This window comes from Tachysurus vachellii, chromosome 18 (genome assembly GCF_030014155.1).
Source record: "Tachysurus vachellii isolate PV-2020 chromosome 18, HZAU_Pvac_v1, whole genome shotgun sequence".
Taxonomy (NCBI): domain Eukaryota; kingdom Metazoa; phylum Chordata; class Actinopteri; order Siluriformes; family Bagridae; genus Tachysurus; species Tachysurus vachellii.
This window is the reverse complement of record NC_083477.1, coordinates 1,059,088-1,084,087: the sequence shown is the minus strand read 5'-3', so window position 1 is coordinate 1,084,087 and position 25,000 is coordinate 1,059,088. Positions and strand designations below refer to the sequence as shown.

At 40.3% G+C, this 25,000-nt stretch overlaps 1 protein-coding gene across 1 annotated transcript in view; it reads right to left on the bottom strand.

Moving 5' to 3' along the window:
- shank1 (SH3 and multiple ankyrin repeat domains 1) overlaps positions 1-25,000 on the bottom strand; it is a 95,803-nt gene that overhangs the window by 43,602 nt on the left and 27,201 nt on the right. Inside the window, exons 2-3 of the mRNA XM_060891910.1 lie at positions 17,363-17,878; positions 4,572-4,775 (exon numbers count right to left, since the gene is read on the bottom strand). Coding sequence (XP_060747893.1) covers positions 4,572-4,775; positions 17,363-17,827 — 669 coding nt within the window. The 5' untranslated portion in view covers positions 17,828-17,878. The remainder of the gene's footprint in view (positions 1-4,571; positions 4,776-17,362; positions 17,879-25,000) is intronic.

Below are 25,000 nucleotides of genomic sequence, written 5' to 3'. Positions count from 1 at the left end.
ATCACATCATCTACGGGTGTTAACACGAAATTATATATGATTATATAATTATATGATTATATTTCATCAGGAATAGTGGAAAAATTAAAGGCTTGCAGAATCTAAATGATGCATCTGAATCACATGACTCATGCAGAATCTGAATCATTTAACTCAGAAATACTATCATGTAACTCACTTGAATCAGGAAGAATTTTAATCACGTGACTCGAACGAGGAACAATTAAAATGACGTGATGTTCAGGCAGCATCTGAATCGTTAGATCTCAGGCTGAATCTGAATCATGTGGCTGGCAGAGTCTGAATCACATAATTTTCATTATTAAAAGAATCGAAATGAGTTTATTCAAGCAGAATCTGAATGAAGTGCAAAATAAAATTTGAATCATGTGACTCAGGCAGAAAAATCTGAATTATTCGGAAAGAACTTCAGAATCGGAATTGTGTGATTCAAGTGCAATTTGAATCATGAGACTCGTGAATCATTTGATATATTGCTGGTATCAATTCCTGCCTTTGTAAGCTTTTGCTTTTTATCAAGCGTATAAGTAAATTCCAGCTGAACTGAAAGTATTGATACCCATATCATTTTGTTCATTGTATCTGACATGGACATGTGACGTGTGTGAGTTACACAACAACAAACACACCATACGAACACTCGATACATCAGCAGCCAAAGGAATCATCAATAACGTGGCTCGCTGTCTTAGTTTGAACAATGCATTGTGAAATCATCCAAACAAATCACTGAAATGTCAGCAAAGGATTTGTCGCCTCTTGTTTTTGTCCGTTAGTTAAGCAATAAAATGATATTTTTTTAAAAAAAAAAAACACTGAATCTTGATCCAGAAGATAATAATAAGAACCTGAAGGACATTACACATTAAGTCACAAGGGGAAAAGTATGCTAATGATAATTATCGTATTAAAAATAAATGATGATGATGATGATGATGATGATGATGATACATGATTTGGTGGATACTTTCTTTCACTTTTTTTTGGTGGATTTTGTTTTTCTAATATTTTAAGTATGGTTCATGAAAAAATAAAAAAACTAGAACATTTTTCGGGGGGGTCACGGTGTCTTAGTGGTTAGCACATTCGCCTCACACCTCCAGGGTTGGGGGTTCGATTCCCGCCTCCACCTTGTGTGTGTGGAGTTTGCATGTTCTCCCCGTGCCTCGGGGGTTTCCTCCAGGTACTCCGGTTTCCTCCCCCGGTCCAAAGACATGCATGGTAGGTTGATTGGCATCTCTGGAAAATTGTGTGTGATTGTGTGAGTGAATGAGAGTGTGTGTGTGTGCCCAGTGATGGGTTGGCACTCCGTCCAGGGTGTATCCTGCCTTGATGCCCGATGACGCCTGAGATAGGCACAGGCTCCCCGTGACCCGAGGTAGTTCGGATAAGCGGTAGAAAATAAATGAGTGAGTGAGAACATTTTTCAACCAATCAGACTGTGTTGAAAATAAATGTTATATAATAATTCATTAGGGAGTAATTAATGATAATTATATACGTACATAGATTACATCATACGCTCTTGATGATGTCATGTCCAATCCACTGAATTCATGTGAAAAGATTTACAATTATATTTTCAGAACCTTATAGATCCATGATCCCAATTGAACTAGTGTTTTTTTTGTTTGTTTGTTTGTTTGTTTGTTTATAATTTATGATATATTATTTGACACCTTTTAACATTATGGAGTAGAATCTGAATTCTGTGATTCAGGTAGATACTCAATCATGTTGCACACAAAGCTGAATCTGAATCACTGGGTGATTTGGACAGAATTTGAATCCTTAGATTTAAACAGAATCTAAATCATGTGACTCAGACTGAATCTAAATCATGTGACTCAGTCTGAATCTGAATCATGTGACTCAGACTGAATCTAAATCATGTGACTCAGACTGAATCTAAATCATGTGACTCAGTCTGAATCTGAATCATGTGACTCAGACTGAATCTGAATAATGTGACTCAGACTGAATCTAAATCATGTGACTCAGACTGAATCTAAATCATGTGACTCAGTCTGAATCTGAATCATGTGACTCAGACTGAATCTGAATCATGTGACTCAGGCTGAATCTGAATCTTGTGACTGACTGAATCTGAATCATGTGACTCAGGCTGAATCTGAATCATGTGACTCAGACTGAATCTGAATCATGTGACTCAGACTGAATCTGAATCATGTGACTCAGACTGAAAATGAATCTTGTGACTCAGACTGAATCTGAATCATGTGACTCAGGCTGAATTTGAATCATGTGACTCAGACTGAAAATGAATCATGTGACTCAGACTGAATCTAAATCATGTGACTCAGACTGAATCTGAATCATGTGACTCAGACTGAAAATGAATCATGTGACTCAGACTGAATCTGAATCATGTGACTCAGGCTGAATTTGAATCATGTGACTCAGACTGAAAATGAATCATGAGACTCAGACTGAATCTAAATCATGTGACTCAGACTGAATCTGAATCATGTGACTCAGACTGAAAATGAATCTTGTGACTCAGACTGAATCTGAATCATGTGACTCAGGCTGAATTTGAATCATGTGACTCAGACTGAAAATGAATCATGTGACTCAGACTGAAAATGAATCTTGTGACTCAGACTGAATCTGAATCATGTGACTCAGACTAAATCTAAAGTTGTGTGATTTTGGCAGAATGTGAATCATCAGACTGAGTAAGAATCTGAATCATGTGATTTGAGCAGAATGTGAATGATTAGATTTAAACATAATCTGAATTATGTGACTTTTACAGAATTTATGATATAATTGAAATACCTTTTAAAATATACAGTGTTATATTATAAAATGAAGCAATATCATTTTTATGACACTTGTGGTACATCTTTTATACTTGTGTGAATTTCAGAATTCACCTCCTTGCACTTTTATGTCCCAAACTTTCATCACACCCACTTTGTCCACGAAGGAGTTTACGTACTCAACAAGGACATCAGTCAGATAAAGCTGAAAAGATAATTCAGTTCCCTCTGAGAGATAAAGTGAAATCAGCAGAACGACATCACTTGGCTGACGACTTTCATCTGACATCCAGTTCATTATCTAATCAAATCTATTATCCTTTCTAATTTAACTGAATACAATAATTGAATCAACTCTTTTAATCTCATCTAATTCTGCACAAACCAGGATCTTACAAACCAAACTCTGGTCTTTTTGTGTGTTTTAAATTGAGTCTGGAGGCTTTGTGAATTTTTTGATATTTGTTTATTTCCTGAAGTCATGACTCACCTTAATGCAGAACTGAGAAATCACCACGGCAACAAAAGATGTGAGGAAGTAGTGATATAATAAACCAGATACACACCATCTCAATCATACACACTAGTGATGCGCGGGTCGTCTCATAACCCGCTGGTCCCGCGGGGGACTCGAGGGTCGGGGCGGGGCGAGTAAAGAAATTGTCACTTTACTGCGGGGCGAGCCAATAATTTCATAAAAGCGGGTTGGAAAAAACCCGACCTGTGCATCACTAATACACACTACACTCTGTACACACACCCTACACATTACACCCTACACCCTAGAATCTACACACTAAACTCTATACACTACACCATACACACTACACCCTACACACTACACCATACACCCTACACACTACACCATACACCCTATACACTACACCATACACACTACACCCTACACACTACACCATACACCCTATACACTACACCATACACACTACACCCTACACACTACACCATACACCATACACACTACACCCTACACACTACACCATACACCCTATACACTACACCCTACACACTACACCATACACCATACACACTACACCCTACACACTACACCATACACCCTATACACTACACCATACACACTACACCATACACACTACACCCTACACATTACACCATACACCCTATACACTACACCATACACACTACACCCTACACACTACACCATACACACTACACCCTACACACTACACCATACACCATACACACTACACCCTACACACTACACCATACACCCTATACACTACACCCTACACACTACACCATACACCATACACACTACACCCTACACATTACACCATACACCCTATACACTACACCATACACACTACACCCTACACACTACACCATACACACTACACCCTACACACTACACCATACACCCTATACAGTACACTACACCATACACCCTATACACTACACCATACACTCTACACCCTACTCTGAGTTCTAATTTCTTCCTATAATTGCTGATAACACACCAGACCATACACCCTACACCATACACACTACACACTTCACCCTATACACTACACACTACACCCTGTAAACTACACCATACACACTACACACTACACACTTCCCACTACACCCTACACACTACACCCTACACACTACACTCTACACACTACACCATACACACTTCGCACTACAGCATACAGACCTTACACCTCACTCTTTCTTGCATGAAAAAATAAACATTCTAACTTTTACTGTGGACAGTTTTATCTCTATTCCTGTGAATGCTACCTCCAGGTAAGGCACTCCTTTCTCAAAGGATTGTGGGTAATCTCGGAGTGGCCTCTCCTCCTCCAGGAACTTGGCGTCATGTCCGTCCGTAGCCGGCTGGAAAAGCCCATAGTTCAAGACGTCTCTCAGAGACTCAGTGAGACTACACAACACCTGCTGCTTCGCTTTCCACACCGTCGCCTCAGGGTTAAAGCGCAAACACTTCTGCAGAGAGACAGTGAGAGAGAGAGAGAGAGAGAGAGAGAGAGAGAGAGAGAGAGAGAGACAGTGAGAGAGAGAGAGAGAGAGGAGAAAGAGGGACAGAGAGAGAGACAGTGAGAGAGAGAGAGAGAGAGAGAGAGAGAGAGAGAGAGAGAGAGAGAGAGAAAGAGAGGGGAAAGAGGAGAAAGAGGAGTGAGAGAGAGAGAGAGAGAGAGAAAAGAAGGGGGTAAACCAGTGTGTTCTTTGCATAAATTTGCATACTGTAACTTGATTGACTTTTGCAGATTATGATGCAATAACTGTATCATGTTTTCAGCACTAATTCTGTTATTTTTGCCTCTTTTTTTAAAGAAAGGAACTTTTTTTGAAGACTTCACATTCATCATGCATATATTTTTTTACCCACAGAGTGCAATAATATTTGTCCCTTTACTTTAAATAATAAAAACCAACAACATTTAAGGAAAATTTGGATTTGCAGAAATTCCTTATCATCATTTTAATAACAAAACCAAAAGAATTAATAAACAAAACCCATATTTATGTATAAGGTTTTTTATTCGAATGTTTATTTGATTGATTTGAAATCATTTGAAATCACTCATCAAATCGTTGAGTTTCTTTATTGTCTTATTATTTACTGTCACTTTTTGCTCATATTTGTGTGTCTTTTCTATTCTAATCCTATTTTTCTCTGCTCTTAAGAACACTTTCATCTTTTAAGCTCAGTGTCTGTAAAAGGTCAAATTTTCTTTTTTTTTTTTTTTTTTTACATCATACTGAAAAACAGCTAATTTCCAGATTTCCACTGAACACTGCAACAGAAAAGACCAGGATATGTAGATGTTTATCTCAAACATCTTCATTTAACATTTCTGTCAGCTCGATGAATAATGCAGCACACAGCTGGGTCGAGATGGACGATGGGATTGTGGGAATCTCAGGCGCTTCGTGGACGATCGACTCTTTATCGGAGACCGTGTACAGAACCAGAGCTGTGAGGATCCACACACGACTGTACGAGAATTAGAGAAGTGTGTGAGCTGAAACCTGGAGTGTGTATTGGCCAAGACATGGTGATGATAGAGCTGAGGAAAACCTGGATCTGGGTCTGGGGTCAATCATTTATAAATAAAATAAAACTGTTTCTGATTAATTAATAATTAATTAATAATTAATAATAATCAATTAATAAAATATAAAAAACTAACATTTAAATAGAAGTATAGAGTTACTCACCTGACAGTTTCAGAATATATTGATATTTTTTACACTTTCATAAAGAGTGCCAATAATTATGTGTGTTCATGTCTCTGTATGTAAGTGTATATCAGTATGCTGAGTGTGTCTGATTGTATATATCTGCACACACACACACACACACACACACACACACACACACACACACACACCTTTATGCGTGCATGTGTGTGTGTGTGTGTGTGTGTCGGGGGGCTTAGGGACCCTGCGGCTGTGCAAGTGCAGTACAAAGACACATTTTTTTGCACAGCCAACCTGCATCGTCATGGCAACCAACTCATTAGAAAAGCAAGCTGCAGGTTGTCATGGAAACATCCCAGTCCCTAGGAGATGGAGCACTATAATACATATTGTGTGTGTGTGTGTGTGTGTGTGTGTGTGTGTGTGTGGTGTGTAGACGTATAGATGCTGAGTGTGTATCCTGTAATTATAATTCTTGTATAAAGTGTAATGTGAGGAACAGTGGAGTGTAACGTTGAGTAATAACTGTGATTGTGAAGAGAACTGAGTGGATGTTCTCGCTGTTCCACTCAAACTCATCACAGAACAATCAGACACACAGAATGTAAAGGATTACATGCGATATTTAATACACTACATATAAACTCTCACTATTAATAATACAGCTGTGGTGCAACACCACTGGGGAAAGCAGCTGAATCCAGATGTGGAGTTTAATAGAGGAACAGAGCAAAGAGTCGACAGAGAAAACAGATGGTCAGGAAACAGACAGTGAGGTGAAAGAAACCCACAGAACACAATCCATATAGAAGAACTCTGAGAGAAGCAGAAAATAGGGTCATACATCATCTCTCCATCCATCATCTGTCCATACAACATCTGTCCATCCATCATCTCTCCATCCAACATCTCTCCATCCATCATCTGTCCATACAACATCTGTCCATCCATCATCTGTCCATCCATCATCTCTCCATCCAACATCTGTCCATCCAACATCTGTCCATCCATCATCTCTCCATCCAACATCTCTCCATCCATCATCTCTCCATCCATCATCTCTCCATCCATCAGCTGTCCATCCAACATCTGTCCATCCATCATCTCTCCATCCAACATCTCTCCATCCATCATCTCTCCATCTATCCATCTCTCATCTCTCCACCTATCATCTCTCCATCCAACATCTCTCCATCCATCATCTCTCCATCCATCATCTCTCCATCCATCATCTCTCCATCCAACATCTGTCCATCCAACATCTGTCCATCCATCATCTCTCCATCCAACATCTCTCCATCCATCATCTCTCCATCCATCATCTCTCCATCCATCAGCTGTCCATCCAACATCTGTCCATCCATCATCTCTCCATCCAACATCTCTCCATCCATCATCTCTCCATCTATCCATCTCTCATCTCTCCACCTATCATCTCTCCATCCAACATCTCTCCATCCATCATCTCTCCATCCATCATCTCTCCATCCATCATCTCTCCATCCAACATCTGTCCATCCAACATCTGTCCATCCATCATCTCTCCATCCAACATCTCTCCATCCATCATCTCTCCATCCATCATCTCTCCATCCATCAGCTGTCCATCCAACATCTGTCCATCCATCATCTCTCCATCCAACATCTCTCCATCCATCATCTCTCCATCTATCCATCTCTCATCTCTCCACCTATCATCTCTCCATCCAACATCTCTCCATCCATCATCTCTCCATCCATCATCTCTCCATCCATCATCTGTCCATCCATCATCTCTCCATCCATCATCTCTCCATCCATCATCTGTCCATCCATCATCTCTCCGTCCATCATCTCTCCATCTCTCCACCTATCATCTCTCCATCCAACATCTCTCCATCCATCATTTGTCCATCCATCATCTGTCCATCCATCATCTCTCCATCTATCCATCTCTCATCTCTCCACCTATCATCTCTCCATCCAACATCTCTCCATCCATCACCTCTCATCTATCCATCTCTCCATCTCTCCATCTATCCATCTCTCCAGCTATCATTTCTCCATCCATTATCTCTTTATCCATCATCTCTCCATCCATCATATCTGCATCTATCATATCTGCATCTCTCATCTCTCCATCCATCACCTCTTTATCCATCATCTCTCCATCCATCATCTCTTTATCCATCATCTCTCCATCAATCATATCTACATCTCTCACCTCTCCATCCAACATCTCTCCATCCATCATCTCTCCATCCATCACCTCTTTATCCATCATATCTCCATCCATCATCTCTCCATCCATCATCTCTTTGTCCAACATCTCTCCATCCAACGTCTCTCCATCTGTCATCTCTCCACCCATCATCTCTCCATTCTTCATCTCACTATCTATCATCTCTTCATCCATCATCTCCCCATCCATCATCTCTCCATCCATCATCTTTCAATCTCTCATCTCTCCATCCATCATCTCTCCATCTATCATCACACCATTTATCATCTTTACACCCATCATCTCTCCATTCACCTTGCCACACACCATTTCTCTATCTTCCATCTCTCAATCTCTCCATCCATCATCTTTCCATCCATCATCTCTCCATCTGTCATCTCTCCACACATCTCTTTATTCATCTCACAATCATCCATCATCTCTCAATTCATTATCTCATGATTTGTCATGTCTCCATCCATCAATTCTCCATTCACCTATCAACACATCCATCATCCTTCTGTTCATCCACATTCCATGCATCCATCCATCTCAGGCCTTAACTATCCATCTACCATTCATTTTCCCATCAATCTTTATTTTTCATCTCTGCATCCACCTAAACACAACGTATCTCTTCACCCTTACACCTTAATTCACTCATCCATCCATTCACTCATGTCTGCATCCCTCCACCCTTTATTAGCTAGTTCATTCATCTCTTTACTTCTATTTCAGCATCTTTTTCCTTTACAGTTTCAGTCCATCACTCCATTCACTTTTTTCCCTAAAATTCCACATCTCTCTCTCTCTCTCTCTCTCTCTCTCAGTTCAATCCTTTTTTTCCTGCTGTTTGTTGTTTCTTTCAGAAGATTTTCTTAATTTTTTCTATATCCGTAAGTCCTTTCTTTTTCTTCTATTCATTTCTCTTTCATTCATTCTCTCCTCTCTGACTTGTGATCTTTCATTTCACCTACTCTCTCTCTCTCTCTCTCTCTCTCTCTCTCTCTCTTTCTCTCTCAGGTCGGTCTTTTTCTTCAGGACATGTGCAGCGGGATTTAGAAAGTGTTTAATGAGTTCTGCAGGGAAATAACCTTCTCTAGCTTTTTCCTCCCTCTTTCTCCCTCTCTTTCCTGCTCTCTTGTATCTTCATCCCTCCTTCTTCCACTGGTCCTCCTTTGCGTGTGTCATAAAACAGACATTCTTTTGCTTTTTGGCCTGTTTCGATGAAGCCCTTTGTTTTCTCAGCAGCCCTTAAAACTCACATTAACACACACATTAGATTATATTCATTCTCCTGCTGTTGTGTCAGCACTCGTTCCTCTTCCTCCTCCTCCTCCTCATTATCTCTCTCTCCCAACCTACACCATTTCATTGATTTTCCTAAAGTCTACAGCCCTCTCTTTCTCTCTTCTGTCCTTCTCTCTTCCTTCTTTTCTTCTTGTATGTAGTATTTGTTAGATCACAGTAATTATACATTACTACCACTAATATAACACTGAGGCCGCGCTCAGAGTTTACAGAACAAATTGAGGACAAATGGAATAAATGAAGACAGAAAGTCAGCAGCACTGCATTCAGGACTTGACCATCACACCCGTGTGTGTGTGATAATAACATCTCATTCACAACAGCAAAAAACTGTAAAACCGAAGGTCATGAGGTCATGAAACTACACAAAATAACCTAGAGTACCGAAGTGGAGAAAAAACGCAATAGAGATTATTTTAAAGTTCATTATAAATTGTTGCAGAGGTCACATTTGCTCTCAGGGCTTCATTATTGAACACTTGTAGGTTTTTTTCAGGAAGGAATTAGTGTTAAATCTATAATGAATCCAGAAAATATACTGGCCTAAAAATTACTCAACAGCTTTTGGTTACACAGCCAATCTCAGTGTTTATAATGATTTATAATCCCACTCTGAGTGTTTATAATGATTTATGATCTCATGCAGTGTTTATATTCATTTATAATCCCACTCTGTTTTTATAATGAATTATAATCCCACTGTTGGTGTTTATAATGATTTATAATCCCACTGTCTGTGTTTATAATCATTTATAATCCCAATCTCAGTGTTTATAATGATTTATAGTCTCACACAGTGTTTATAATGATTTATAATCCCACTCTCATTGTTTATAATGATATATAATCCCACTGTCGGTGTTTATAATCATTTATAATCTCACATACGCACATACATACATACATACACACTGTGAACTGTATATATCTTGAATTTTTATTATATTAATTCTTTATACTTCTCCTTATGTTCATCTTTTGTTTTATGTTTATGTTCTGTAAAGCTGCTTTGTGACAATGTCCATTGTAAAAAGCGCTATACAAATAAACTTGAATTGAATTGAATTGAACTCTCAGTGTTTATAATGATTTATAATCTCATGCAGTGTTTATAATGATTTATAATCCCACTCTCATTGTTTATAATGATTTATAATCCCACTGTCAATGTTTATAATCATTTATAATCCCACTCTCATTGTTTATAATGATTTATAATCTCACACAGTATTTATAATCATTTATAATCCCACTGTCGGTGTTTATAATCATTTATAATCTCACACAGTGTTTATAATGATTTATAATCCCACTGTCTGTGTTTATAATAATTTATAATCCCACTCTAGATGAGGTTCTCTTTTCCATCTGGTTTCTCTAAAGGTTTTTCTTCGTATCCTCCCAAGAAAAAATATAATTTTACATTTAAACATTTTTATTCTACATTTATTTTGCTTTCTGTAAAGCTAATTTGAGAAAATATCCATTGCTAAAATAACACACTATACAAATAAAATTAAATTGAATTGAAAAAATGTAAACATTGACTAAAAGCATCCGTAATCATAATCTAACTGTGTTCTCAGAGTGACAAGCAATAAAATACCACAATATTTACTCAATCTTTAACATAGCCTTTGGGAAACTCCAGAAAACTTCATCCACCTCACCATCCATCCACCTCACCACTCTTTTGTGGAGTGTCCTGGCTAGGGTTGATTTACTGAGTGACTAAAGAGGGGATGAAGGGATTAGTCAGAGATGCACCCAAGAGGCTAAGGATTGAGTGAGAAAAAAAGATGGGAAATAATAATAGAAAAACGATGCTGCCTTAACATCTGCCCAAAATATTCAACTGGGATGAGTTCAACTTGTGAACTCAACATAAATGTGCAGCCTCCGTAGGGCACTTCACATCAGTTAGTGTGAAATGATAATGTTTATAGAGCTACTTTATAACAGAGACCTGTTCAGAATGATTAACGGAGCGGTTCAAGGTTGTGTGTGTTGGTTTTCTCATGAGTGTTTGTGGTATTATGACAACGAGGTGTGTGTGTGTGTGTGTGTGTACAGTGTGTGTTTGTGAGGGTATGTTCATGAGGCCCTGGATGCTGCCCGCAGGCTCAGCAGGTTTTGTGCGCCACTCGTCGCTCCCTGATCTCATTAAACTGCAATTATGCAGCAATTACGGCTGATCGAGGCCTAATGAGCTGCGATGAAGAACAGGCCCGAAGTGCGGGGATTATTAACGTATTAAACCCTGACAAAAAGATGATGAGAGAAAGAAGAAGGTGTGTGAGAGATGTGAAAATACTGGAAAAGAAAAAAGGAGGACAAAAATCTTTCAGCTTCCAACATGATCCAAATTTGTGGCTTTTTCAGCGAGAGGAGATCAAACATATAAACAATTAGCTTATTGGTTTTGGAGAGTTTTTTTTTTTTGCTTTTCAAATGTTTTATTAATTTATTCATGTTGTTTATATAATTGTCTAGTTGTATTTAATATTCAGTCTTATTCTGATTCAAATAATTATAAGAAAGAATTTTGAGAAAGGGGGGTCACGGTGGCTTAGTGGTTAGCACGTTCGCCTCACACCTCCAGGGTTGGGGGTTCGATTCCCACCTCCACCTTGTGTGTGTGGAGTTTGCATGTTCTCCCCGTGCCTCGGGGGTTTCCTCCGGGTACTCCGGTTTCCTCCCCCGGTCCAAAGACATGCATGGTAGGTTGATTGGCATCTCTGGAAAATTGTCCCGAGTGTGTGATTGAATGAGTGAATGAGAGTGTGTGTGTGTGCCCTGTGATGGGTTGGCACTCCGTCCAGGGTGTATCCTGCCTTGATGCCCGATGACGCCTGAGATAGGCACAGGCTCCCCGTGACCCGAGGTAGTTCGGATAAGCGGTAGAAGATGAATGAATGAATTTTGAGAAAAGTGTAATAAATCTGTTCTGCTAATAAACTAGAATTTATCTGATACATCCAATAAATATCTTCATTTTCAAATCAGACTGATCAGATTTTTAATCACTTACATTGTAAACTCCATAATGTAGGTCTAAGCAAACATGGATTATATAATAAATGTATTAAAGAAAACTCTATAATTGTGATTTTTTCTAGAAGGAGATGTTTAGTTTTTTTATATTGAATGTCTTATTAAAATGGAAGGAGTAGAACAGAGGAATTTATAACGTGCCTTTTATTTTGTCTTCACAATAAAAAAAACGTCTGGTGAAAAAACGACTGTTTATAGCTGATGTAATGTAAGTGATTTTATTACTACATTAACCATAACATTATGAATAAATAGTAGGTCAGCTAAGTGCTGTGTGTCTGTGTGTGTGTGTGTGTGTGTGTGTGTGTGTGTGTGTGTGTGTGTGTGTTCTTGTCATTAAACATTAAAATTTACATAAATATCCAGCTATGAAATTTCCTTTAATGTTTCTGTCATGTTTTCTTGGATTAATATATTTTAACTAGCAACACACTATATTCATTTAATCTCTCTCTCACACACACACACACACACACACACACACACACACAAACACACACACATGCACAAAGATGGCGAATTCAACAGCAGGCAAGAAGATGCCATACTGAACAGTAGATTTATTTGACTATTTATGAACGCTTGCACAAAAGCAGGGAAATGGAAAAGAACTGAAAGAGAGAGAGAGAGAGAGAGAGAGAGAGAGACAGAGAGAGAGAGAGCGAGAGACAGAGAGAAACTCCTACAGGCTTTCCACAGATGAACTCTGAAGTCTTTTTCTTTGGTTTCCAGCATGACGCTGTCGCCGATGAAGAGCTGGAAGTGCTGCAGGAGTGGGAGACGTGGCAGACACACAGAAGTACTTAGCGATGCTAAAAGCAGGAGAAACACAAACGACGTGTTCCTCGGAGCTGGTGAGGATACACCAACCAAAAACACTGAAATTATACATCAGCTGCTGCATGCTGCCATCCACCAACCCCAGGACTAAACCCTGCCCACACTCTGCAACTGTCAAGACGAAAAAAATAATATGGAAATAAAATCCAGGACTGGTTTTTAAACAAAGAGCTTTAAAAGCCAGAGAGAAAAACAAAGATCAGATTCACCAACAGAAATGACTGAAGAACCTTTAAGATCTCTTCAGAGATGGACAACCAATGAATCATTAAGTGTTCTTCCAGATAGACATTTGAAGAACCTTTAACGGTTCACAAAATTTAGGAGCTTTTATGGGATCTTCAGAGCAGGACAACCAAAGATCTCAATTAAAAACCCTATATCAGTTCTCACAGCAGGACACCTAAGAACTTAGAAAAGAACAATTTAGGAGCTTTTAGGTGTTTCTCCAGAGGAACAACCAAAGATTTAACTAAATACCCTTCAAGGGTTCCCCTAGAGGCCCAGCATGGTTTGACCCATTGGAACAACAGAAGACCCTGTAACAGTGTCTAGAAAGACAACCAATGAACACTTAAATGTTCTCCAGAGAAAGAACCAAAGATGTTTTAAAGTGCTCTCACAGAGGGACAATTAAAGACCTCTGATGTTTTCCCCAGAGAAGGACAACCAAAGATCCCTAATGGAGCCCTTAAGAGATTATTCATGGTAGAGACGAGCATTGATCTTTATTTCTGGGGTCTGAACATGTGATCTGCTCTAATTCAAGCATCTTTCTGTATTCCAGCTTAAAGAGAGAATTACAGCATCATGACATGACTGAGTCTCTTCAGCTGTGTGGAGTAGAAAGGATTTATTTCTCTTTCTCTCTCTCTCTCTCTCTCTCTCTCCTTCTCTCCCACTCTCTCTCTCTCTCTCTCTCTCTCTCTCTCTCTCTCTCTCTCTCTCTCTCCTTCTCTCCCACTCTCTCTCTCTCTCTCTCTCTCTCTCTCTCTCTCTCTCTCTCCCTCTCTCTCTTCTTCTCTCCCAGCCTCTCTCTCTGTCTGTCTGTCTGTCTGTCTCCTCTCTCTCTCTCTCTCTCTCTCTCTCTCTCTCTCCCTCTCTCTCTCTCTCTCCCTCTCTCTCTCCTTCTCTCCCACCCTCTCTCTCTGTCTGTCTGTCTGTCTCCTCTATCTCTCTCTCTCTCTCTCTATGTCTCTCACTCTCTCTTTCTCTCTCTCTATGTCTCTCTCTCTCTCTCTCCCCTCTCCTGCCCTCTCTCTCTCTATTCCTCCCTCTCTCTCCCTCTCTCTCTCTCTCTCTCTCTCTCTCTCTCTCTCTCTCTCTCTCTCTCTCTCTCTCTCTCTCTCTCTCTCTCTCCTGCCCTCTCTCTCTCTTTCTATTCCCCCCTCTCTCTCCCTCTCTCTATGTCTCTCACTCTCTCTTTCTCTCTCTCTATGTCTCTCTCTCTCTCTCTCCCCTCTCCTGCCCTCTCTCTCTCTCTCTCTCTCTCTCTCTCTCTTGCTCTCCCTCCATCCCTGTCCTCCTCTTCTCCTTCCCTCCAGCTTTTATCTTCCCTCTCCCTAAATGAAATCAGGGAAAGTCACATTCTGTCTCTCACAGAATTCTTTCAGTCTGATGCTGAGCTTTCAAATGTGGGCTTTTTTGAACATTTTTAAAATATGTTTAAAAAATCTTTGAGTGTTTTTTAAAGTCTGATAGTAAATGAAAGGTGTAGAAGAGTTAAAGCTAGTCTGTAATGTCACGGTGTGTGTTCATACACTTACACTGCTAGAATCGCTCTTTATTATATCAACTGTCTTTAATAAGAAGAAAAAGTGTGGATGAGATGACAAGAAAGTGAGAGAAAGAAAGAAAGAAAGAAAGAAAGAAAGAAAGAAAGAAAGAAAGAAAGAAAGAAAGAAAGAAAGAAGAATGTGTCCTCAAGGTCTGCAGATCTGAAATGCAAATGTGCTTGGATATGATCTATAAGACACACACACACACACACACACACAGACACACACACACACACACACACACACACACACACACTACACAGCGTGTCAGTCCTGCACAGCTGCAAAATGCTGACATCATCATTTAGTATTTCATTTACAAATGCAGCTGAGACACTAAATTGAACCGACTTTTCTGTTTCAGCTCCTTAAATCGACCCCTTACTTACTTCCTAAATCAATGTTTAATTGAAACTAAACATCAGCCAAACAGTGATACTGTGGTGTCCTCCACCCTCTATTAGGAACGACACCTCTCGCCCTCTGTATGGGACGGTGGAGACCCTGTAGCTCTTTCAGCAGCAGACTGCTACACCCCCAGTGCAGGAAGGAGCGCTCCGGCAGGACAATCATACCACAGGCTTTATAACACTGCATTACAGTCATGTTATTGTGCAATATTTATTATTTTATACCATTTTAATTATTTATTTATTTAAATATTGTTTTTCATTAAACATTTTCTTTTATACCTGCATTTTAACTGTCTGTGAGCTGCTGTGATAAGTGAATTTCCCCACTGTGTGATCAATAAAGCTGATCTGTTCTGTTCTGTTCTGTTCTGTTCTGTTCTGTTCTGATCTGATCTGATCTGATCTGATCTGATCTGATCTGATCTCATCTCATCTCATCTCATCTCATCTCATCTCATCTCATCTCATCTCATCTCATCTCATCTCATCTCATCTCATCTCATCTCATCTCATCTCATCTCATCTCATCTCATCTCATCATCTCATCTCATCTCATCTCATCTCATCTCATCTCATCTCATCTCATCTCATCTCATCTCATCTCATCTCATCTCATCTCATCTCACCAGCCCTACAGTCAGAGGTAATATCAGTTCTATAGCCATCATTTCCATTTTCACTACAATATTTTTGTAACAACTCTTAATTTGTGACCTGAATTTCTCTCCATTACATATGAAGTGTGCTTGGTGCGTAATTCACACATTAACTTCTTTTTTTATAATCTTTAAGTGTCTCTTGATGGAGAACTGGAGGCTTTTAAAGGCCGAATGTGAAGGAGTTATGTATAAAAACCAGGCAGAAACTACTGAGTGTCTCACACTGTGCTCCAGCGCTGAAGAAGAGGAAGAGATCTGATTAAACACATCACATCAAATTAATAACTTAATGAAGATGTACTGAGTCACTGTACTGAAAACAGACACGGGGGGGGGGGGGGGGGGGGCGGGGCGGGGGGGGGAGGGGAGAGGAGAGAGAGAGAGAGAGGGAGCGAGGGAGGGAAAGAGAGAGAGCAGGAGAGAGAGAGAGAGAGAGAGAGAGAGAGAGAGAGAGAGAGAGAAAAGGACAGAGAGCAGGACAGAGAGCAGGAGAGAGAGAGGGAGCGAGGGAGGGAAAGAGAGAGAGCAGGAGAGAGAGAGAGAGAGAGAGAGAGAGAGAGAGAGAGTGAGTTCTAGGTTAAAAGTAAATTAAATACAAAATATACACTTTATATAAGTTTATTTTCAGCTTTGTGAATATAATGAAATTATTTATAATACTTAATATGTGATTTATTACATGTATATAACTATTTATTACATAGTAAAAAACTATGTATTATACATTTATATAGTGTTTATTACTAAGATTAAATTTTCCCGTCTTACTTTCGACTCACCAATGAAACACACTTCTGTTGTAGGTTCGTAAAGTTTCCTGGCTTTAAAAATAAAATAAAAACTGAGGAGATTCAGTTCAGTGTGTGTGTGTGTGTGTGTGTGTGTGTGTGTGTGTGTGTGTGTGTGCATGTGTTTGTGTCCATGTTTGTGTGTCGAGTCAAGAAGCTTTGTGTCTGTGTGTGTTTTTGTGTGTGTGTGCATGTGTGTGTGTGTGTGTGTTTGTGTCCATGTTTGTGTGTCGAGTCAAGAAGCTTTGTGTCTGTGTGTGTTCTTGTGTATGTGTGTGCGTGTGTGAGTGTGTGAGTGTGTGAGCATGCACGTGTCTGTCACTGACCGTCTGTTTGATATCAGGAATGCCGATACGGAACACCATCAAAGCGATGTGTGTATCATCAAGGGCGGAGCTTGACCCTCTCCTCAGCCTTTTCTGCTGCTGCTGCTGCTGATTGGCTGTCGGTTGGTGGGTGGGGCCAGGATTTGAGGAATAAGGATTGGTCGTGTGCCCTGGGTTAGTAGCTCTCACAGATCGCCCAGATGTTTTTTGCCTACGCCCTTCTGCCCTTCCTCCTCCTCCTGCTCTCCTGAGCTCCTCTTCATCATCGTCCTCTTCCTCTCCATTAAGCTCTCCATTCTCCTCTTCCTCTCCATCCTCATCCTGATACTCATCATCCAGCTCCTCCTCCTCTTCCCCTTCCTCTTCCTCCTCTTCCTCCTCTGCCCCTGGATACAGGTGCTGACTGTTCCCCAGCATCTTCTGCTGCTCCTCGTCACTGGAGAGGGGGCTGAGTGGCATCGTCATGGCGACAGGAAGGGTGGTACCCACGGCAACAGCATCATGCCCAAAGATGCACTGTGAAGAGAGACCAAATTTCATGAGTTCTCCTAGGTTTCTCAAGTTCTCATCATTTGATTAGTTCTCCTATCTTTCTGTAGTTCCTCCTAAGTCCTACTCAGGTTCTCTTCATTACCTTTCCCTAGTTCTCCCTCAGTTCTTTCATAAATTCCATTAGTCTACTTTCTCAGTGCCCTTTAGTTCATTCAGATCCTGCTTGTTTTGCTGCTTCTCACAGTTCTCCTATTTTCCTCATTTCACCCAGGATCTTCTCTCAGTTCCCCCTTGGTCTTCCAGGTTCCCCTTAGTTACCACTAATCCACCTACTTTCCCTAGAGTTCCTAGACTTCCTGGTTCTTGTCCTTCCTCTAGTTTCCCAATGTCAAATAATTCCTTAAAACCAGCACACTTAGAACCAGCAGACCTTTAACTTGAGTCATTTTAAAAAGGTTCTAGAGTGGAGTCCAACGCGGGTTCTCCGGACTGAAGATACAGAAACATCTTTTTGTTTTGACATGAAAAAAAAATGTTAGCAATTTGGGTGGGAAAAAATTGATGAGATCTGTTTTAAATGACTCTTTAGGGAACTGAAAATGGAACTTTCTTGGCGATTTTATTTTTAACCACACACACACACACACACACACACACACACACACACACACACACACACACACACACACACAGATCAGCTAGACTAATGAACTCAGTAAGTCTCTTTAACAGCCACAAGCTGATCTGGAACACTTTCACAAAAACAGCCTACATGTTACAACATTCCCAAAACCCCCGAGAGACGAGATCAGATCAGATCGGATGAATTGCCGGAGTGTCTTTATGCTCTCGGTGATCTGAAGCCTTCCCAGCATAAGGAGATGAAGGACAAGCCGGAACGCCACGCTGTTGCTTTTTCACTTCACACCAGACGATAAAGGAAATCACATTTGTGCTTTCTGTTCTCACTCGTTACAGCAGAGTCACTCCTTCACCATCTCTCTCTCTCTCTCTCTCTCTCTCTCTCTCTCTCTCTCTCTCTCTCTCTCTATCTATCTATCTCATCCATAAAACGAAAATATAAACCTCAATCTCTCATCAAATCGTATAAAGTTGATGAGTTTCACTGATTTTATACATACACACATTTACACTGTCCACTTTATTGTGTATCTCTATCCCTTCAATTAGAACAATAGTAATGGCACCCCCTATAAGGAGATGTTAGTCTGTGTGTGTGTTTGTGTGTTTGTGTGTTAGTTGTAGTTGATGCGCTGCACTAGCTGAGCTGCGGCTCGGGAACATTTAGCACATGCTATGATTAGGAGGCACTCTTTCACCGTTTGGCTGCTGTCGTGTTGTTTTAAAGGTTTCTGTGAGGTTTTTATGGAGATTTGTGGGCGTGGCTTAATGCAAATGTTCTGTAAGTGCATTTAATACTTTACAGCTAATTTGCATATATTAATATATGCATGTGTGAATGAAGAAAAATAGCAAATTATTTATAAATGTGGTGAATTTTATGGTTTGGCCACAAAAAGTTTGTTCATCGTTCATCTTCTACCGCTTATCCGAACTACCTCAGGTCACGGGGAGCCTGTGCCTATCTCAGGCGTCATCGGGCATCAAGGCAGGATACACCCTGGACGGAGTGCCAACCCATCACAGGGCACACACACACACACTCTCATTCACTCACGCAATCACACACTACGGACAATTTTCCAGAGATGCCAATCAACCTACCATGCATGTCTTTGGACCGGGGGAGGAAACCGGAGTACCCGGAGGAAACCCCCGAGGCACGGGGAGAACATGCAAACTCCACACACACAAGGCGGAGGCAGGAATCGAACCCCCAACCCTGGAGGTGTGAGGCGAACGTGCTAACCACTAAGCCACTGTGCTCCCCAGAAAAAAAAGTATTGAAATCTAATCTAAAGATGAAGTAAATTAGCTTAAATTCTTGATTAGCCACAGATTTCGGGTCATTGAACACACAGTGGAGCAACAAATAAAATAAATTCAATACAACATCTCAGAGGATGTGTGATAAAGCAGATGTTATATATTAATACTGTGAGATAGACACTGGAGCTGAGGCAGAAGAATCAACGTGTGGAGCTTCATTTAAAAACAAGCATAAAACCCAACAAACATGAGGCAAAGGGAGAAACAGGAAACAGACCAAGTTCAATGACTATAAATAATAAATAACAAATTCAATACACAGAATCCAAACAGCGCAAAAAATGACAGACAGAAAACTTGGTGCAAACACAAGAGCATTGGAACAAAGGTGTAAAACACAGATAACTGACAAGACCTCACAAACTGGGCGTGGCATGTGTGGGGTTTATAGATATGTCCCAGAAGGAGTGGCCCACAAGAGCTCAAGGGTTTCCCCCTTGTGGTGAGGAGGGGAAGGTGCGATGATGGTGATGTTACAAACACACACACATACACGCACACACACACACACACACACACAAAATAACATACACACACACTCAGATACACACACTCACATACACACACACAAAAATACACACACATAAACACACACACACTCACAAAAACATACACACACACACTCACATACACACATAGACACACACAAAAACACAGACTCACAAAAACACACACAGACTCACAAAAACACACACACACACTCACATACACACAAACAAACACATTAAATTCTAACAGTTACAGCTACAGCTGAGTATGATGTACATTACCAGATTTTGCTAACAGGTTAGCTAGCCGCTAGTCACCAGCTGATTGCCTGGGGTCAGTATCAGTGCAGTAAAGATCATGTGGACAGGTCAGGACATCAGGTGTAGATTTAAACTCTGAAGATAATTCTACACAGTTTTCTGTGTTTCATCCTGTTTCTATCAGCTGGATTTATGCTAATGGATTCGTCTTTGAGCTTCACATCTGTCTGTGTTTTGACCTGAGCCGTTAGCGTGGATCATTATTCATTAAACAAAAAGACTAAATATAAAAAGCTGCAGCTTTTGGCCTCCTCTGGGTCTCTGAGTTTATTAGGACAGGAACGACGTCAGTGCTTCAGGATACAATAGAGAAAGTGTCGAAGCTAATTAAGAGATCGTCTCTGGCGTGTTTCTCGCTTCTGTACACAAAAGAAAGATGAAAAACTAATGGTCGGGTTCCAGCTGAAGGGAGAAACTCTTCACATAACAGAGACAGAGAACATGACAAACAAGGTTCTGCTGAAGGTTCCACATAGAACCAGAACCTGTTCTCCTGATCAAAAGAGATCCACATGGAGGCTTTTAGAAAGAGAAGAAACCAAGTGGAATCTGATTAACCCTTACATTCCCACACTGCTGAACGCTGCGCTCTGATTGGTCATCAGGTGTTGATTAATGGTCTGTAACAGCAGCAGTGACTTTATATTAGTGCGCTCGCTCTGGTACCTCATCTCATTACTGCAGGAAGTCATTCAGTGTAAAGGGGAAAAAAGTCTAAAGTGTTTTTATATAAAGGAGCTTCTGAGGAAGAGCTGAAAGAACACATTGTTTTATTACACACACACACAAACACACACACACACACACACACACACACATATATATATATATATATATATATATATAATATATATATATATATATATATATATATATATATATATTAGTACACAGACACGCATACACACACTCACACAAAATCATACACACACACACACCAATTTCTGTGTTTGAGAGAGAGAGAGAGAGAGAGAGAGAGAGAGAGAGAGAGAGAGAGAGAGAGACAGGGAGAGAGAGAGACAGAGAGAGAGAGAGAGAGAGAGAGAGAGAGAGAGAGAGAGAGAGAGACAGAGAGAGAGAGAGAGAGAGAGAGAGAGAGAGACAGAGAGAGAGAGAGACTAGGGTTTTTACTATACACTGATGACGAGCTCCAACATTTCATCTCAGCCATGTAGCTCATATCACTGAACAGAGCATATAACAGGCTTAGCGTGCTAGTTAGCTAGCATGCTTAAATTATATAGTGTTAAGTGCATACTGCGGATAAACATGTACACTGAGAAACATCTACACTCATGTTTCTGATCATTACAAGCTAGACCACCATACTGTATAACATCATTTAGCTACTGACAGGACACCAAAACAGAGTTCTGTAAAAGGAGAAGTGTTAGCTTAGCTAAATCTTTTACTGCTAATCCATAATAACAAGCAGAGAACATTTCAGCTAACGTCAATCCGGTAGACGGTTCAGGAAACGATGTTGTGCCGCATTGCATTGTGGGATTGTTCCACCATAATTCTACCATCTGGATGGATATGGACTCGAATATCAGAGACGCTCCAGTAAACATTTCTCTCCACATCTCACACAGAGCAGCTGTAAGGAACAGAGGAGCTTCGTTCCAGGAGAAAGAGGAAGACGCAAGAAATGACCCAAACGACTGACAACGATCCTGTTCCCTCGCTCGCCGTAAACGCTCCTGTTACTGAGGCAGCAGATCGCTAGCGAGGCTCCGTTTTATATTTGTCCAAGCTACACAGTGTTTATTAATAAAAGAGGCAGAAACATGCGCATATTTTCATTAACTTTATTAACTTCAAGAACTTCACACTGTCGAGAAAAGTCACCGTGTGTCTGAACCTTTAATTAACACACTCAGAATGGAAAGTCTGTTTGTTTGATCAGTTTATCACGACTCGCAGCACTTACACGCTCCTCAACGCTCGTCTTTCTTACTAGCTCCTTAAACTATGAGTGAATGATAGTATGTTACTAACAGTTTTTTAAAACATATTTGCAACATCATTTTACAGAGAAAAAGAATAACACATTCAAACCTGGAACACAACGAAAAGACAGAGAGCATGAATATTTAATGAATTTAATTTTAACAGCCAATCGCATTGAAGCCTAGCGAACGTCTTCTGGAGCAACAGCGTGAGACAGATGTTCCTCAGCAGATGATCACATCATAAGAACAACATCAGCATTTCACTCAACATTTCAAGGCCCAAGGTGCTAGCTAAGTTAGCAACACAAGCTAGTTAGTTGTTGATGTTTGCTTGGGTGTTTTTGTGTTCAGTGTGAGTGTAAGTGTGTAAGATTGTGGTAAATTTTTTCTCAGTTTCAGTAAATTTGTCATCTTTTACACACAGACGTTAAATCAGGTTGTTTGTCCTCTGAGACATTTTTTCCACCGGTTCCTGAAATGAATCGTAAACTTTTAACTACACTGAACACGTGTCGTTCTCACTACTGACCCTAATGCGCCATATCTGACCTGGAATCTTCTGCTATCTGGGCTTCCTCCTGCTCTCCATTGCCACTTTTGAGTCTCTCTCTCTCTCTCTCACACTCTCTCTCTCTCTCTCTCTCTTTTTCTCTGTCTCTCTGTCCCTCCCTCCTTCTCTCTCTCGGACGTTTATGTAGGACAGAACATGGATATAGAGAGATATTTTCAGTGACTCTGTCCCCAGGACATTTCGCTGGGAAACTTCCAAGGAACAGACCGTCCCACTTTAATGACACGAAACTGGAGCGTCCGATTTCTCGCTGTAACACGAACAGTGGCTGAAGCCGTGTGATTTTACACGTGATCATTCACGTCACCTTTCTCCCTCAACCAATCAGGAAGCTTGTACGTCACGGGCACACTGTAGAGACTAAAAACCCTGAACAAGTCACCTTAATTCTGCTTCGTCCGGCCACCAAACCATCACTTTAACACAACATCCTTTAACACAACATCCTTTAACACAACATCCCTTAACACACAATGTGTCTTTAACAAACCAAAACCATCCCTTAACACAACATCCCTTAACACACAATGTGTCTTTAACAAACCAAAACCATCCCTTAACACAACGTCCCTTAACACACAATGAGTCTTTAACAAACCAAAACCATCCCTTAACACAACATCCCTTAACACATAATGAGTCTTTAACAAACCAAAACCATCCATTTAACATCCCTTTAACACAACATCCCTTTAACACAACATCCCTCTGACACAACATCCCTCTGACACAACATCCCTTTGACACAACATCCCTTTGACACAACATCCCTTTGACACAACATCCCTTAACACACAATGTGTCTTTAACAAACCAAAACCATCCCTTTAACATGACATCCGTTTAACACACAATACGGCTTTAACGCTCCAAACCATCCCTTTAACGCCCCAAACAATCCCTTTAATTCAACACCCGTTTCCACTTCTGGGGTTTTCTGTCTTAAAAAAACCGACAGTCAGGTGAAGGACGACTCTTTACACAGCTGTAACATATAAGTGAGAAGAGAAACTAACTGTTTCACACACAATAAAATCTAACAATCTAATAATTTTCCTTCATTGCCTGTAAAGCTGGTTGTAATGGGAAATGAACATGTCGTTTGGATAGAAAAGAAAGTAACAGTGATTTAAATAAAAAGCGAGAACAGACAGAAGAGCCACACGTCTGTCAGTCAGCGTTAGTAACAGTCAGGATCCAGTTAGTCTGAGTTAAAACACAACGTCTCACAAAGTCAAGGGAGAAAATCCTACAGTGTGTGAGTCATGAGTCAGATTCTGGCTCTAGATTCTCACTCGTACACACACACACACGACAAAACAACAACATCATTAAAAAGTGAGAGGAAGCAAGATGACATCATCATCATCATCAATCTCTCAACATAAAACACTGTGTAAAAGGTGTGAAGAATTAAACACCGCTACACCGTCAGTACATTCCACACATGACAGAGGTTTTAATAGGATTTATTTATTTATTTGTTTGTTTGTTTATTTGTCATAACAAACAATCCTGATGAAAGACAAATGAAACAGAGAGCAGTGTTTACATCCTACTGTATCTTCACTGTCCATGTTATTTCAGCTCAAATCCTTCAACTCATTTCACATTTTATTGTTTGTATGTTTGTTAGTTTGTGCAGCTCATTTTCACTACACTGCTCTACAGTCACCTACACTGGGGAAAAGCTCACTGAGTTTAAATTGTGTTCGTGTGACTCACTTTAATATCAGTTACACACGAAGCCCATCATGATCTGATCATGTACTAAACCCTGATTTCACACCTGAACAGAGGATCAAACCCACAGTGATGGTGTTTTGTAATTCATACACAC